The 14320-nt window shown below is 35.9% G+C and overlaps 1 protein-coding gene across 1 annotated transcript in view; it reads left to right on the forward strand.

The window, feature by feature from the left end:
* Positions 1–14320, forward strand: part of TMEM156 (transmembrane protein 156) — a 49017-nt gene continuing 34697 nt past the window's right edge. The window contains exon 1 of the mRNA XM_059067097.1: positions 1–88. Within this exon, the coding sequence (XP_058923080.1) occupies positions 1–88 (88 nt within the window). The remainder of the gene's footprint in view (positions 89–14320) is intronic.

Consider the following 14320-nt stretch of genomic DNA (forward strand, 5'->3'; position numbering starts at 1 on the left):
ATGACAAATACAGCCCTCCTTAAATTACTTTTGGCCATGGTGATCACGTTCATTTTAATTTTGCCAGAATATTTCAAGACACCAAACGGTGAGTATTTAATTACAATCTATTTTTTCTTTTTTAATTTTTAAAAATTATGTCAGCTAATGGTTACAGGAAAGGCCTTTTTTTGAGTACATGTTGCGTGGGCTGAAGTTCTATGTCTGAAAAGCTAATAAAATGAGATTGCAATTTTAGTTGATTATTATATAGTACAGTATAGTACAGTACTTACAGTACTTCAGTATTGTAGCATACAATAATGAAATGAAAAAATGAAAAGAAATACTTGAAATCTGTAGTCTAGCTTTCAAACATTGAGTTTACAATAATCTCATCATATGATTTTGCTCTTTGAAAGTTTCCTTCAAAATAGTTTTAAGTATGCCTTTACATTCTGGAATTATTTTATAAAGAAAGTAACATTTACTATGTAAAAATGCTTGAATTCCCTCTATCACAACTATTTCACGCACATCACTTACTGTCACTTTATGGAAATGTATTTAGATTTTTTTCAAAATACTATTAAAATAAGATGGGTGCAAATTTAAGCAGGTATATGCCTGTGCATATTTGCAACTAGAGAAAAATGGAACAAAATTAGCTTTGTGTATATTTCAGAAAATTGTGATATTGCTGAAACCTAGGGTAGGAAAATAAATAGATGTAAAGTTAAACTATGTTTATGTGTCAGTAAAAGATTTGAAAATATATTAGTGTGATTGTTTGAATGGTAATTGTGCTCCCTAGCATTTTATAAGAAGAAAAAGTAAAAAGAAAATGTTGTGTTCTATCATTAAAAAGTTATCATATGAATTTGATTAAAATCAGAGAAAAGCTTATATTTCATGACTTTTTGCAATGATTATTTATTATTGCATATACATAATACTAAGTGGTCAGATGAAAATACTTTTGCTAATAACATTTGGTGACATATTGCAATGATTATTTAATATTGCATATATATGATATGAAGTAGCAGATAAAAATTTTCTTGATAAATAAACACTATGAATGTCCATTTTGTGAATAATTGAATTTTTCAAATTACTCTTGGTTTTCTGGCATTATGTTGCTTAGATTAAGCAATCATAGCATATATTTTAATTCTTGATTGCACTGAGTGAAAATATATAAGGAATAGTTAGAATTGGAATGGAGATAACCTATTTCAATTTTTAAGCTATTGTGGGCTGAGGGGTAGCTCATTTAATAGCTATCTAAGGTAGGTCAGATAGATGTATCTAGCACCTCCAAAGAAAATCAGGTTGGATCTAATGAAAACCAGGTAATCAGTCTAAAAGATTTAATGTTCTATTTACTAAGTATTGGTGTTTTGTGAGAACTGGTGACTACAAGAGCATGTTAAAAGTTTTTCTTTTGGGGGCAGATGTCTCGACAATAATCAACCATCATTGATAATGATTTTGTACTCTTAGTTTCTTAACTGATTACAACAGCTTCCAATACTACCTTTACTGCTTCCTAAAATTTAAAATACCCATTTCTCTTTTCCTCGTCCAAGAGCAACGTAGATACTTCCTCCGTTGTGATGGATTTATTTGAGAATTTTGTTTCAAAGGAATTCTCCTTGGAACCAACAAACAAAACTGTTTGAAAACCACCATTTTGTCCTAATATCATTTTGCGGCAGAAGGAATTTTGCACAGAGCTGCCATAAATGAAAAATTGATTCTTAGGCAAAATGTTTTACATATGCAATAGTGTAATAATAATGCTTTATATTTTATAATGGCTTATGGATCACCAGGAGCAAGTTTATATAGCCTCATTTTATCCAGTTCTATATTGATTAAACTAAGGGCACATAATTGTTTTGTCTTTTTAAAAATAATTTTTAATCACAATAAGTTGCCTTATGAAATGAGTTGACTTGTTAACTGATGTATTTCATAAAATAAAATATCTAGGGCTTCCCTGGTGGCGCAGTGGTTGAGAATCTGCCTGCCGATGCAGGGAAGGAACACGGGTTCATGCCCAGGTCAGGGAAGATCCCACATGCCGCGGAGCCGCTAGGCCCATGAGCCATGGCCGCTGAGCCTGCGCTTCTGGAGCCTGTGCTCCGCAATGGGAGAGGCCACAATAGTGAGAGGCCGGCGTACCGCAAAAAAAAATAATAAAAATAAAATAAAATAAAATATCTAGTAAGATTATTTAGATGATAAGATAAAAGAGTTCCAGAAGTGCTAAAATTAACCTTGAGAGTTTCCCATGTAGTCTTACCTTTCCTATCAGTTACTTGTGTCTTTTTTCCATTCTTACATTTTATTCACTTTAATTTCTAAGATAAATATTATAAAATGATTTTTACTTGTAAATTATTTATCGATACACTGTCTTTAACATGTCGAATGAATTCAAAAGGAATCTTAATGAGGAATAATGTATTCACCAGGTTTAATAGATTTGATTTCAAAATAATAAATCCTCTGAAGGTCTAAGTTAAAAATAGAGCACTGTGTTTGATCATTTTTCATCAAGAATGTATCTGAATAATCATTACACAGAATATTCAATTATTATAATTACATAGTATAAGCTATTTAGTCTAACTTTAGCAAAGATGGGGAACTTCTTTAATGGTGTTTGGGACTTTTAATGACTTTGCATTGGTTTGCACTGGCAAGGTAGCTTATTCTAGTTTTCAGTTTATTGGAAAGGCAGCTTATACTAAGACACAGTAGTTAATATAACGGTTTCATACTCTTATATTGCATTAGATAATAGAGATATAAAAGGGTATGGATATATTTTTATTCAGAGCTTCTTGAAATTAAGGAAGCTGGGTTGTTCCAAATAAGAGATGTTTTACCAAACTGCTTTAGGTGGACTTACAGTGTTTAAGAGAGAGAGAGAGAGACCTGGTTAACTCATATAAATCTCAGTGATCTCTTATTTATTTATTCTTTCACTTATGAATAGTGTCTAACTGTACTAGGAACCCAAGGCTACAAAAATGAAGGCAATTCTTCCTTCAAAAAGTTTTCAGTCAAGGGGAGGACTGACTGGTAACTAATTAAATACAATACTGTAATCATGAAAATAGCAACGTTAAAAAGATGCAATGGGAACATAAAGGTTGCTTCCAGTCCTGTCTGGGGGAGGATGTTTCTTCCATTTTCATTCACAAAGAGAAATAATTGTCAGAGTTCTAATGATCACTTAATATTTCTCCTTAGCTACTTGCAGGATCACTTTCTAAAAGAAGCAATTGTTACTGAATTTCAAATAAAATATACTCATATTTATATCTCAGAAATTCTTGAAGCCAGAAATTTTAGTGAGTTATGTGAGTATATTCCTGACTGTGGGGACGAGGACCATGAATAGCACAGATGAAAACACCTCATACCTAATTTCATCTAGCTGTTTCGACTTCCTCTCTTACTTTTTTTTTTTTTTTTCTTTTTGTGTGTGTGTGTGTTACGCGGGCCTCTCACTGTTGTGGCCTCTCCCGTTGCAGAGCACAGGCTCCGGACGCACAGGCTCAGTGGCCATGGCTCACGGGCCCAGCCGCTCTGCGGCATGTGGGATCTTCCCAGACCAGGGCACGAACCCATGTTGCCTGCATCGGCAGGCGGATTCTCAACCACTGCGCCATCAGGGAAGCCCCTCTCTTACTTTTAAGAGCCAAACTGACATACACTATGTTTACCAACTTTCATTTCCCTTCCACCTCACATTTTCTGATGGAAATAGCTGTATAGTGAGCAGTGAAATGGAAGAAAACAAAGGATAAAGGAACCTCAAGTACTTACAAACTAGAGGATAAACCCTGAAGTACATGAGCATATGTACATATTACTTATGTCTATATTATAAAGACCAGTGTAATCAGGGTAACTGCAATTAATTTGAGAAATTCTTATCTTAGTTCTCAAAAAATGGGCACTTTATTTTCTTATTGGCTGATGCATTAATAATTTAATCAGTAATCCCAAATCAGGTGTGGGATATAGTCATGACTATTTTAAAAAGTTTTTTAAAAATTTAACAAATATTTATACATACATATGCATGTACTATATACCAAGTACTTTTACATATAATAACTCATTTTAACTCATTAAATATTTCAACTCATTAATGGTGAAGCATCATTCTCAAGGGAGACTATTCTGAAAATCTACAGGAAGAAGGAATAAGCCTAGACGGATAAATTTGCTTTTTTTAAAGATTTTCTTACTGAATTTTCTGAATCATTATAGTTTTAAAATGGCTATTAATGGACATGGTATTTTTACATATATATCTTAGACATATGTACTGGCAAAAAAAAATACTGCTGAAAATAATGCTTTTCACTGCTTTGGCAGAATTGGCCTTATTCTCTCATAGGCGAGGTTATGATACCAATAACCCTTGCTCGGGAAGCTTTCTCACTACATGTCTCATTCATTTGCATTGGTAGATAAACGTTCTCTCGGAATATCTTTTTTGTTTTTATAGAAAAAATGGCTTTCTCTAAAACATTAATATGGTAATGTATATTCCCCTTATGCCGCTCTGTTTCTTTTCTCCATAGCACTTACCACCTATATTATTTACTTATTTATTGTTTATATTTTTTGTTGCCCGATTTCTCCAAATAGAACATAAGCTCAATGAAAATGAGGTGTTTTTTGTCTGTTTTGTTCATATTTCAAGCACTTAGGACGTACCCACCACATTAGAAGGCACTCAATTTGTGCTTAAGTGAAATTTCTGAGTCATATTGTAAAGGAAATAAAAAATATTATAAAAGAAATAAAAAAGAAAATGCTTTCTGGAAGGAAGTATTTCCCATCAGGCCCTCACAACCATCTTTTAATTTAGGTAGGCCAGGCATTATTATCCTCATCTTACATTTTTGAAACATAGAATTTCACCACAAACCTAAAACTTTTAGGTTGTGTAGCCTCTGAAATTTATTTCACAGAATCTTTTACTTAAAAAATATGTATCACCTTACCCTGAATCATTTACCTACCATTTTTTTCCCCAATGGAGAATTTCACAGTGTGCATTTACTTTCCTCGTTTTGACAAATAAGACCACCAGTCTCTTTCTTATGTCCCAAACCTGCCATTCATATACTGCAACCATAGGTTAAAAGTGATCCCAAACCTTGCCCCTTCCTCCTAGGAAATATGTTATATTGTCTTTCCCAAATGATCTCTGAATAAATCCATATTCTCTCTAGACTGCCCTGTTCCTAATCTGGTTAACACCATGGATGTATCATCCATACACAACATGATATTTTTTCACCCTTTTCCTTTCAATATTGCTAGAGAAGCTTCAACTATTGTACTCAAATGGAAATATAATTGAGTTTTTGCTATTGAAATTGATACTCTTTTGAGTCTAGGCCAGTTGTTAAAGAAGCAGACCTGTGACCAAAGGAAAGCAATATATATTAACTAACATCTTTGTAAATTAGGCAGCTAAGCCATGAACTTCTATCCTGGCAACCAATATGCATATTTTAATTCTTGTGGAATAGAAATTTATCATGGCATATATTTTAGCAGTTTATGTGGTTAGAGACAAGAATTTTTTAATTAAAAATTTTAAATTTAAGTATAATTGACTTACCATATTATATTAGTTTCAGGTGTACAACATAGTGATTTGATATCTTTATATATTACAAAATGATTGCCACAATAAGTCTAGTTACCATCTGTCACCATACAAAGTTTTTATGATATCATTGATTATATTCCCTATGCTGGACATTACATCCCTGAGAGTTATTTATTTTATAACCGGAAGTTTGTACCTCTTAATCTCTCTCATCTATTTCACTCTTCCCCTCACCCCTCTCCCCTCTAACAACTACCAGTTTGTTCTGTATGAGTCTGTTTCTGTTTTGATATGTTTGTTTTGCTTTTAGATTCCACATATAAGTGAAATAATACAGTATTTGTCTTTCTCTGACTGATTTTACTTACATAATACCCTCTAGGTCCATCCATGTTGTCACAACTGTCAAGATTTCGTTATTTTCTATGGCTGAGCAATATTCCATTGTATATGCAATTGACCCTTAAACAACACAGTTGTTAGGGGTGCTGACCCTCCTTAAAGTAAAAAATCCATGCATAACTTATAATTGGCCCTCCGAATACGCAGTTCCTCCACACCCACTGTTCTGCTCTGCATCTGCAGATTCAACCAGCTGTGGATCTTGTAGTACTGTAGTATTTACTATTGAAAAAAATCCATGTAGAAGTTTGGACCCATGCAGTTACAAACCTGTGTTGTTCAAGGGTCAACTGTGTATACCACATATTGTTCATCTATTCATCTGTCAATGGATACTTAGGTTGCTTCCATATCTTGGCTATTGTCAATAATGCTGCAATGAATATAGGGATGCATATATCTTTTCAAATTAGTGTTTTTGTTTTCTTTGGAAAAATACCCAGAAATGGAATTGCTGGATCATATGGTAGTTCTGTTTTTATTTTTTGAGTAACCTCCATACTGTTTTCCATAGTGGCTGCACCAGTTTACATTCCCACCAGTAGTGCACAAGGGTATCCTTTTCTTCACATTCTTGCCAACACCTATTTGTTGTATTTTTATAACAGCCATCTGACAGGTGTGTGGTGGTATCTTATTGTGATTTTGACTTGCATTTACTTGATGATTAGTCATGTTGAGCATCTTTTCATGTGTCTGTTGGCCATCTGTATGTCTTCTTTGGAAAATGTTATTTGGGTCCTTGGCCCATTTTTAATTTAGTTGTTGGATTTTTTGCTGTTGAATTGTATGAGCTCTTTGTGATATTAACCCCTTATCAGATACACCCTTTGCGAGTATCCTCTCTCATTCAGTAGGCAGCCTTTTCATTTTGCTGATATTTTCCTTCACTGTGCAAAAGCTTTTTAGTTTGACATAGTCCTGTTTGTTTATTTTTGCTTTGGCTTCCCTTGCCTGAGGAGACAGATCCAAAAATATTAATAAGACCAATATCAAAGAACTTATGCCTATGCTTTCTTCGTAAGATTTATGGTCTTAAGTCTTACATTTAAGTCTTTAATCCATTTTCAGTTTATTTTTGTATATGGTGTGAGAAAGTACTCCAGTTTGATTCTTTTGCATGTATCTGTCCAGTTTTTCCAACACTGTTTATTGAAGAGGCTGTCTTTTCCTCATTGCATATTCTTGCCTCCTTTGTCATGGATTATTGACCATTTAAGTGTGGGCTTATTTCTGGGCTCTCTATTCTGTTCCATTGATCTATGTATCTGTTTTTTTGTTTGTTTGTTTGTTTGTTTGTTTTTTTGCGGTACGCGGGCCTCTCACTGTTGTGGCCTCTCCCGTTGTGGAGTGCAGGCTCCGGACACGCAGGCTCAGCGGTCATGGCTCACGGGCCCAGCCGCTCCGCGGCATGTGGGATCCTCCCGGACCGGGGCACGAACCCGTGTCCCCTGCATCGGCAGGCGGATTCTCAACCACTGCGCCACCAGGGAAGCCCCTATGTATCTGTTTTGTGCCAGTAATACTCTTTGATTACTGTAGCTTTGTAGTATAATTTGAAATCAGGCAGTGTGATACCTCAAGCTTTTCCAAGATTAAAAAAAAAAAAACTATCCGGGGTCTTTGTGGTTCCATACAAATTTTAGAATTATTTGTTTTAGTTCTGTGAAAAATGCCATCCTTGCATCTCTGGGATAAATCCCACTTGATCATGGTGTATGATCCTTTTAATGTATTATTGACTTTGGTTTGCTAATATTTTCAGTGATATTGGCCTATAATTTTCTTTTTGTTTTTGGTGGTGACTTTATCTGGTTTTGGTATCAGAGTGATGCCGTCCTTGTAGAATGAGTTTGGAGGCATTCCTTCCCTTTAAATTTTTTGAAATAGTTTAAGTAGGATAGGTGCTAACTCTTTTTAAGTGTTGGGTGGACTTTACCTGCAAAGCTCTCTGGTCCTGGACTATCGTTTGTTGGGAGTTTTAAAATTACTGATTCAATTTCATTATTGCTAATCAGTCTGTTCATACTTTCTATTTCTTCCTGATTTGGTCCTGGGAGATTGAACGTTTCTAGGAATTTATCCATTTCTCTAAGTTGTCCTTTTTATTGGTATATAATTGTTTGTACTAATCTCTAATGATCCCTTTGTATTACTGTGATGTTAGTTGTAACTATTCTGATTTTATTTATTTGGGCTCTCTCTCCTTTTCTCTCCCTCTCTTTTTAAAATTTTATTTATTTATTTATGGCTGCATTGGGTCTTCATTGCTGTGTGCAGGTTTTCTCTAGTTGCGTGCGGTGAGCAGGGGCTGCTTTTTGTTGCAGTGTGAGGGCTTCTTATTGCGGTGGCTTCTCTTGTCGCAGAGCATGGGCTCTAGGCACACAGTCTCAGTAGTTGTGGCACACGGGCTTAGCTGCTCCACGGCATGTGGGATCTTCCTGGACCAGGGCTCGAACCCATGTCTCCTGCATTGGCAGATGGATTCTTAACCACTGCGCCACCAGGGAAGCCCTCCTTTTCTCTTGATAGTCTGGTGAAAGGGTCATCAATTTTGTTTATCTTTTCCAAGAACCAGCTCTTAGTTTCATTGATCTTTTCTGGGTTTTTTTTTTTTTTTCAGTCTCAATTTCATTTATTTCTGCTCTGATCTTCATGAGTTTTTCCTTCTGCTAACTTTGTCTTCCTTTTCTGGTTCCTTTAGGTGTAAGGTTAGATTGTTTACTTATTTTTCTTGTTTCCTGAGGTAAGCTTATATTGCTATAAACTTTCCTTTTAGAACTGCTTTTGCTGCACCCCATCGATTTTGGATTGTTGTGTTTCCATTTCCATTTGTCCAGGTATTTTTTGATTTCCTCTTTAATTTCTTCAGTGACCCATTGGTCACTTAGCGGCATATTGTTTGGCCTCCATGTGTTTGTGTTTTTTGCAGGTTTTTTTTCTTGTAGTTGATTTCTAGTCTCATACTGTTGTAGTCAGAAAAGATGCTTGATAAGATTTCAGTCTTCTTAAATTTACTGAGACTTGTGTTGTGGAGTAGCATGAGCTCTATCTTGGAGAACATTTTATGCTCACTTGAAGAGAATGTGTATTCTGCTGCTTTTCTATGGAATGTTTTCTATGGAATGTTTTATGTATATCTATTAAGTCTATCTGCTCTAATCTGTTGGCCAGTGTTTCCTTATTGATATTAGGCCTGTATGATCTGTCCATTGATGTAAGTGCGGTGTTAAAAGTCCCTCACTGTTGTTGTGTTACTGTCAATTTCTCTCTTTACATTTATTAATATGTGCTTTATGTACTTAGGTGCTCTTATGTTGATTGCATATATGTTTAGAGTTGTTTTACCTTCTTGGATTGATCCCATTATCATTACATAATGTTCTTCTTTGGCTTTTGTTATAGTCTTTGTTTTGAAGTCTATGTTGTCTTATATAATTATTGCTACCTCATTTTTCTTTTTTCATTTGCATGGAGCATTCTTTTCCATCTGCTCACTTTCAGTCTGCGTGTGTCTGTAGATGTGAAGTGAGTTTCTTGTAGGCAGCATGTATATGGGTTTTGTTTTTGTATGCATTCAGCCATGCTATATATTTTGATTGGAGCATTTAGTCCACTTAAATTTAAAGTAATTATTGATAGGTATGTACTTACTGACATTTTGTTAATTGTTTTGGGGTTGTTTTGTAGTCCTTTTTTGTTCCTTTCCTCTTCTTTTGCTCTCTTCTCTTGTGATTTGATGATTATCTTTAGTGTTATGTTTGGGTTCCCTTTTCGTTTTTTGTGTGAGTATCTATTATAGATTTTTGGTTTGTAGTTACCAAGAGGTATATATGACAACCTATAATATATGTAATTGTTTTAAGTTGATGATCTCTTATGTTTGCGTGTATTATAATAACCCTGCATTTTTACTATCTCCCAAATGTTTAATGCCTTTGACATCCTATGTTACATTTCTTTGTTTTGTGTATCCCTTAACTACTTATTGTAGCTATAGATGATTTTACTACTTTTGTTTTTTAACCATCATAATATAAGTGGTTAGTCTACTGTTTGCTTTCACCAATGAGATTTTTCCTTTTGTAATTTCATATTTCTAGTTGTGGTCTTTCTTTTCCACTTAGAGAAGTCCCTTTAATATTTCTTGTAAAGCCAGTTTAGTGGTTCTGAACTCTTAGCTTCTGCTTATCTGTAAAACTCTTTATCTTTCCTACAAATCTGAATGATAGCCTTGCAGGATAGAGTGTTCTTGGTTGTTCTTGGTTCCTCTACTTTGTCTCCTAGTTTGCTAATCTGTTTCTCGGTATCATCTAATCTATTGTTGATTCCTTCTAGTGTGTTTTTTATTTCAGTTATTGTATTCTTTAGCCTTGGGGTTCTTCTTTATATTTTCTCTTTGTTAAACCTCTCACTGTGTTCATTTATTCTTCTGAGTTCATTGAGCATCTTTATGATCATTGCCCTGAATTCTTTATTGGGTAGATTGCTTATCTCAACTTCACTTAGTTCTTCTGGGATTTTGTCTTTTTCCTTTGTTTGGAACATATTCCTCTGTCTCCGGATTTTGCCCAGTTCTTTGTGTTTATTTATATGTATTTGTTAGGCCATTTACATTTCTCAATCTTGGAGAAGTGGCCTTATGTAGGAGAAGTCTCATGGGGCCCAAGAGAACACTCCTTCACGGTCACTGGAGCTATATGCTCTAGGGGTACTTCTTACTTGACTGTGTGGGCCCTTCCGTTGTTTGGGGGCCAACTACTGTTTGCACTCTGGTAGGCGGGGCTGGCCCCTGGCTGGTTGGCTGCCAGGCTCTGCTTGTGTGGTGGCTGCTGGCCAGCTGGTGGAGCCAGGTCCTGGTGCAGCTGGCTGTGGGGCCTGTGGGGGCCTGGTGCTAGTGGCTGGCCTGCTAGTGGGTGGGTAAGCCCCTGATGCTAATAGGCTGGAGGGAGGACTCCAAAATGGCACTCTCCAGCACCTGTGTTCTTGTGGTAGAATGAGCTCCCAAGAAAGGCTGCCACCAGCATCTATGTCCACAAGCAAGAATCCCAGGTGCTTCCCACGTCACTGGGAGGCTCTCCAGGATCAGCCTGACCCAGGCTTCTTTCAAATTACTATTTCTGTGCTGAGACTTGGGGAGTGTGAGATTTTCAGTTGAGTCTCTGTTTCCTACAGCCCTCTGAATCTCCCATATGTAAACCCCTCTGGCCTTCAAAACCAAGTGTTCTGGGGGCTTATGTTTTTGGTGCAGAACCCCTGGGCTAGGGAGCCCAAAGTGGGGCTCAAACCCCTTGCTCCTTGGCGAGAACCTTTGCAGTTGTAATTATGCTCCCACTTGTGGGCCACCTACCTGGAGGCATGGTCTTGACTGTATCACGTCTCTGTTCCTCCCTCCCATCTAATTGTGCTTTCTTCTCTATATCTTTAGTTGTGAAAAATCTTTTCTGCTAGTCTTCAGGTTGTTCTCATTGATAGTTGACCTCTAAATATTTGTAATTTTCGTGTGCCCATGGGAGGATGTGAGCTCAAGATCTTCCTACTCTGCCATCTTGTCTACACCTCTGGCAGCTAATATTTTTAAATTGCTGAATTTAGCTACAGAATATCCAGTAATGATGAAAGATCTTTAGAAACAATTGGCTAGGGCTTCCCTGGTGGCGCAGTGGTTGAGAATCCGCCTGCCAATGCAGGAGACGCGGGTTCGTGCCCTGGTCCGGGAAGATCCCACATGCCGTGGAGCAGCTGAGCCCGTGAGCCATGGCCGCTAGGCCTGCGCGTCCGGAGCCTGTGCTCCGCAATGGGAGAGGCCACAGCAGTGAGAGGCCCGCATACCGCAAAAAAAAAAAAAAAAAAAAAAGAAACAATTGCCTATGTTTTATTCGGTTTGACTATTTTTTTAAAGATATAATTTACATACAATAAAATGGAAAGGTCTTAAGTGTTCAGTTTCATGAATTTTCACAGTTGTATGCACCTATCACCCCATACAAGCTACAGATTGTCATCATTCTCAGAATCTCAGAAGATTCCTTCTGCTCTTTCCGATCAACTCTCCTTCCAACCCCAAGGCAACTTTCTGGCCTAGCTCACCATAGTTTAGTTTTGTCCCTTCTTATACTTCGTGTTTTTTTTTTTTTTTAATATTTATTTATTTGGCTGCACCAGGTCTTAGTTGCGGCATGCAGGATCTAATGCCCTGACCAGAGGATTGAACCCAGGCCCCCTGCACTGGGAGCGTGGAGTCTTAACCACTGGATCACCAGCAAAGTCCCTTATACTTTGTATAAATGGAATAATCACAAAGTATGTACTTTTGGTCTGGCTTCTTTAGCTTAGTATAATGTTTCTGAGATTCATCCATGTTACTGAGTGTATCGTTTCTGAGATTCATCCATGTTATTGAGTGCATCAGTAGTTCCCTTCTGTTTATTGCCAAGTAGCCCATTGTCCAAATGCACTACAATTGTCTTTTCAACCACTGGGTTGTTTCCAGTTTTTGGCTATTATAAAAATATGGTTATGAACATTCTTCTACAAATCTTTGTATAAATATATGTCTTCATTTCATTGGATAACCATCTAGTAGTGAAACAGCTGAGTATATTTAATTTTATAAGAAATCACCAAATGCTTCTCCAAAGGAGTTGTACTCACTACATCTCATGGTAAAATTTATCTTCTCTGGTTTATATCTAATATATTGGAGCAATAACACTTAGAATATATATATTGTCTGAAATAATCCATGCTTCCTTAGAGTTCCCTGACAACTGATTAACAGAGAAATAACCTAGGTATTGGGAAAATATGACATAAAGTAGTTTCTGGAGCTCCTATTGTGGGCCAAACAATGAAGATTTTATTATAAATTCTCACTTACTTTTGAAGGTCAACAGATAGATGAGACTTCTGTTCTTGCAGTCATACTTTGAAAAACACTTCTGGCACAAAATATCTAAAAATACGAGATAAAACATATTAAAAACTTTAAAAATACATAGTTGAACTGATAAGAAAATTAAAAAACTCCTTAAAGATGGAAAATGACTAGAAATTACAAATCTAGGTGGATAAGCAAGAGTGAAGAAATTGGTCACCTCAGGAGCATCTACCAATTCCTGATGGCTAGAGTCTCAGTTTCATTGGGCCATACATGGGCAGGACATGTAAGTCTGGGACCCAAAAGATGATATGCTCCATGAAAGAGTAATCAAGGAAAATAACCTGTTGGTTTGTAAGTAAATTTTGTAAGGAAAAAATTCCTTTGAGAGTCTGTGAACACAAGATGGTCATAATTTGGATACTGAGGGTCATTGTCTATGAGGTGTCAAAAGCCCAATCCAAAAATTTAATTTAAAGTGATTTTGGATTAATGGTGCCATTAGACATCAAGTAGAGGCAAACACAATCCTCTCTGGAGGAAAATACCTTCAAACCAGATCTCAGATATTCCTGAATAAAATTCTAAGGAACATGTGCTACTATCAAAAATCATAAAACATATTAAGACTCCAGTTGACAAGAGTCAACAGAAACAACAAATATAATCAGATCTTTAAAGAATTCAGATATCAGAATTATGAGATATAAAATATAAAATAAGTATTTGTTTCAATACATTAAAAATGGTATCAAAATGTATGATTAAGAAACAATATTATTAAATATAACCAGGCAGATTTGAAAAAGAACCCTACTAGAAATTCTAATTATGAAAATATAATCATTTGAAGTAGAATCACAAGGAATGCAATAAATAGATTAGATGCAACTGAATAATGAATTAATGAAGTGGAATGTAGATCTAAGGAAATTATGTAGAACACATTTCAGAGAACAAAAGAAATAGAAAATGTGAAACAGAGTTGAATTAGAAACAGCTCTCCATGGGAGAACAAAGAGAGATATTTCTAATTAAACCTATGAAAGGAGAGAAGAGACAGAATGGGGAAAATGTTTGTAGAGATGTGGCTGATAATTTTACAGAAGCAATGAAGGACTCAAATCCTCAGATTCAGGAAACCCAATAAATTCTAGATAGAATAAACAAAAAGAAATTCTGTAGAACATGAAACCTAAAGAGATCTTAAAAATAACCAGAGATAAAGGCAGATTGTCTTCAAAGGAACCATAGTTAGGCTGAGAACTCACTTCTTGAAAGCAACAATGAAAATCAGAAGGCAGTGGAATAATGTCTGCTAAGTGTTGGGGCAAAATTATTGTCAATCTAGAATTGGTGAGATATATATCTTCAGATGAACAAAAACAGGGAGTGTATAATCA

Source organism: Kogia breviceps, chromosome 6 (assembly GCF_026419965.1).
Source record: "Kogia breviceps isolate mKogBre1 chromosome 6, mKogBre1 haplotype 1, whole genome shotgun sequence".
Taxonomy (NCBI): Eukaryota; Metazoa; Chordata; class Mammalia; order Artiodactyla; family Physeteridae; genus Kogia; species Kogia breviceps.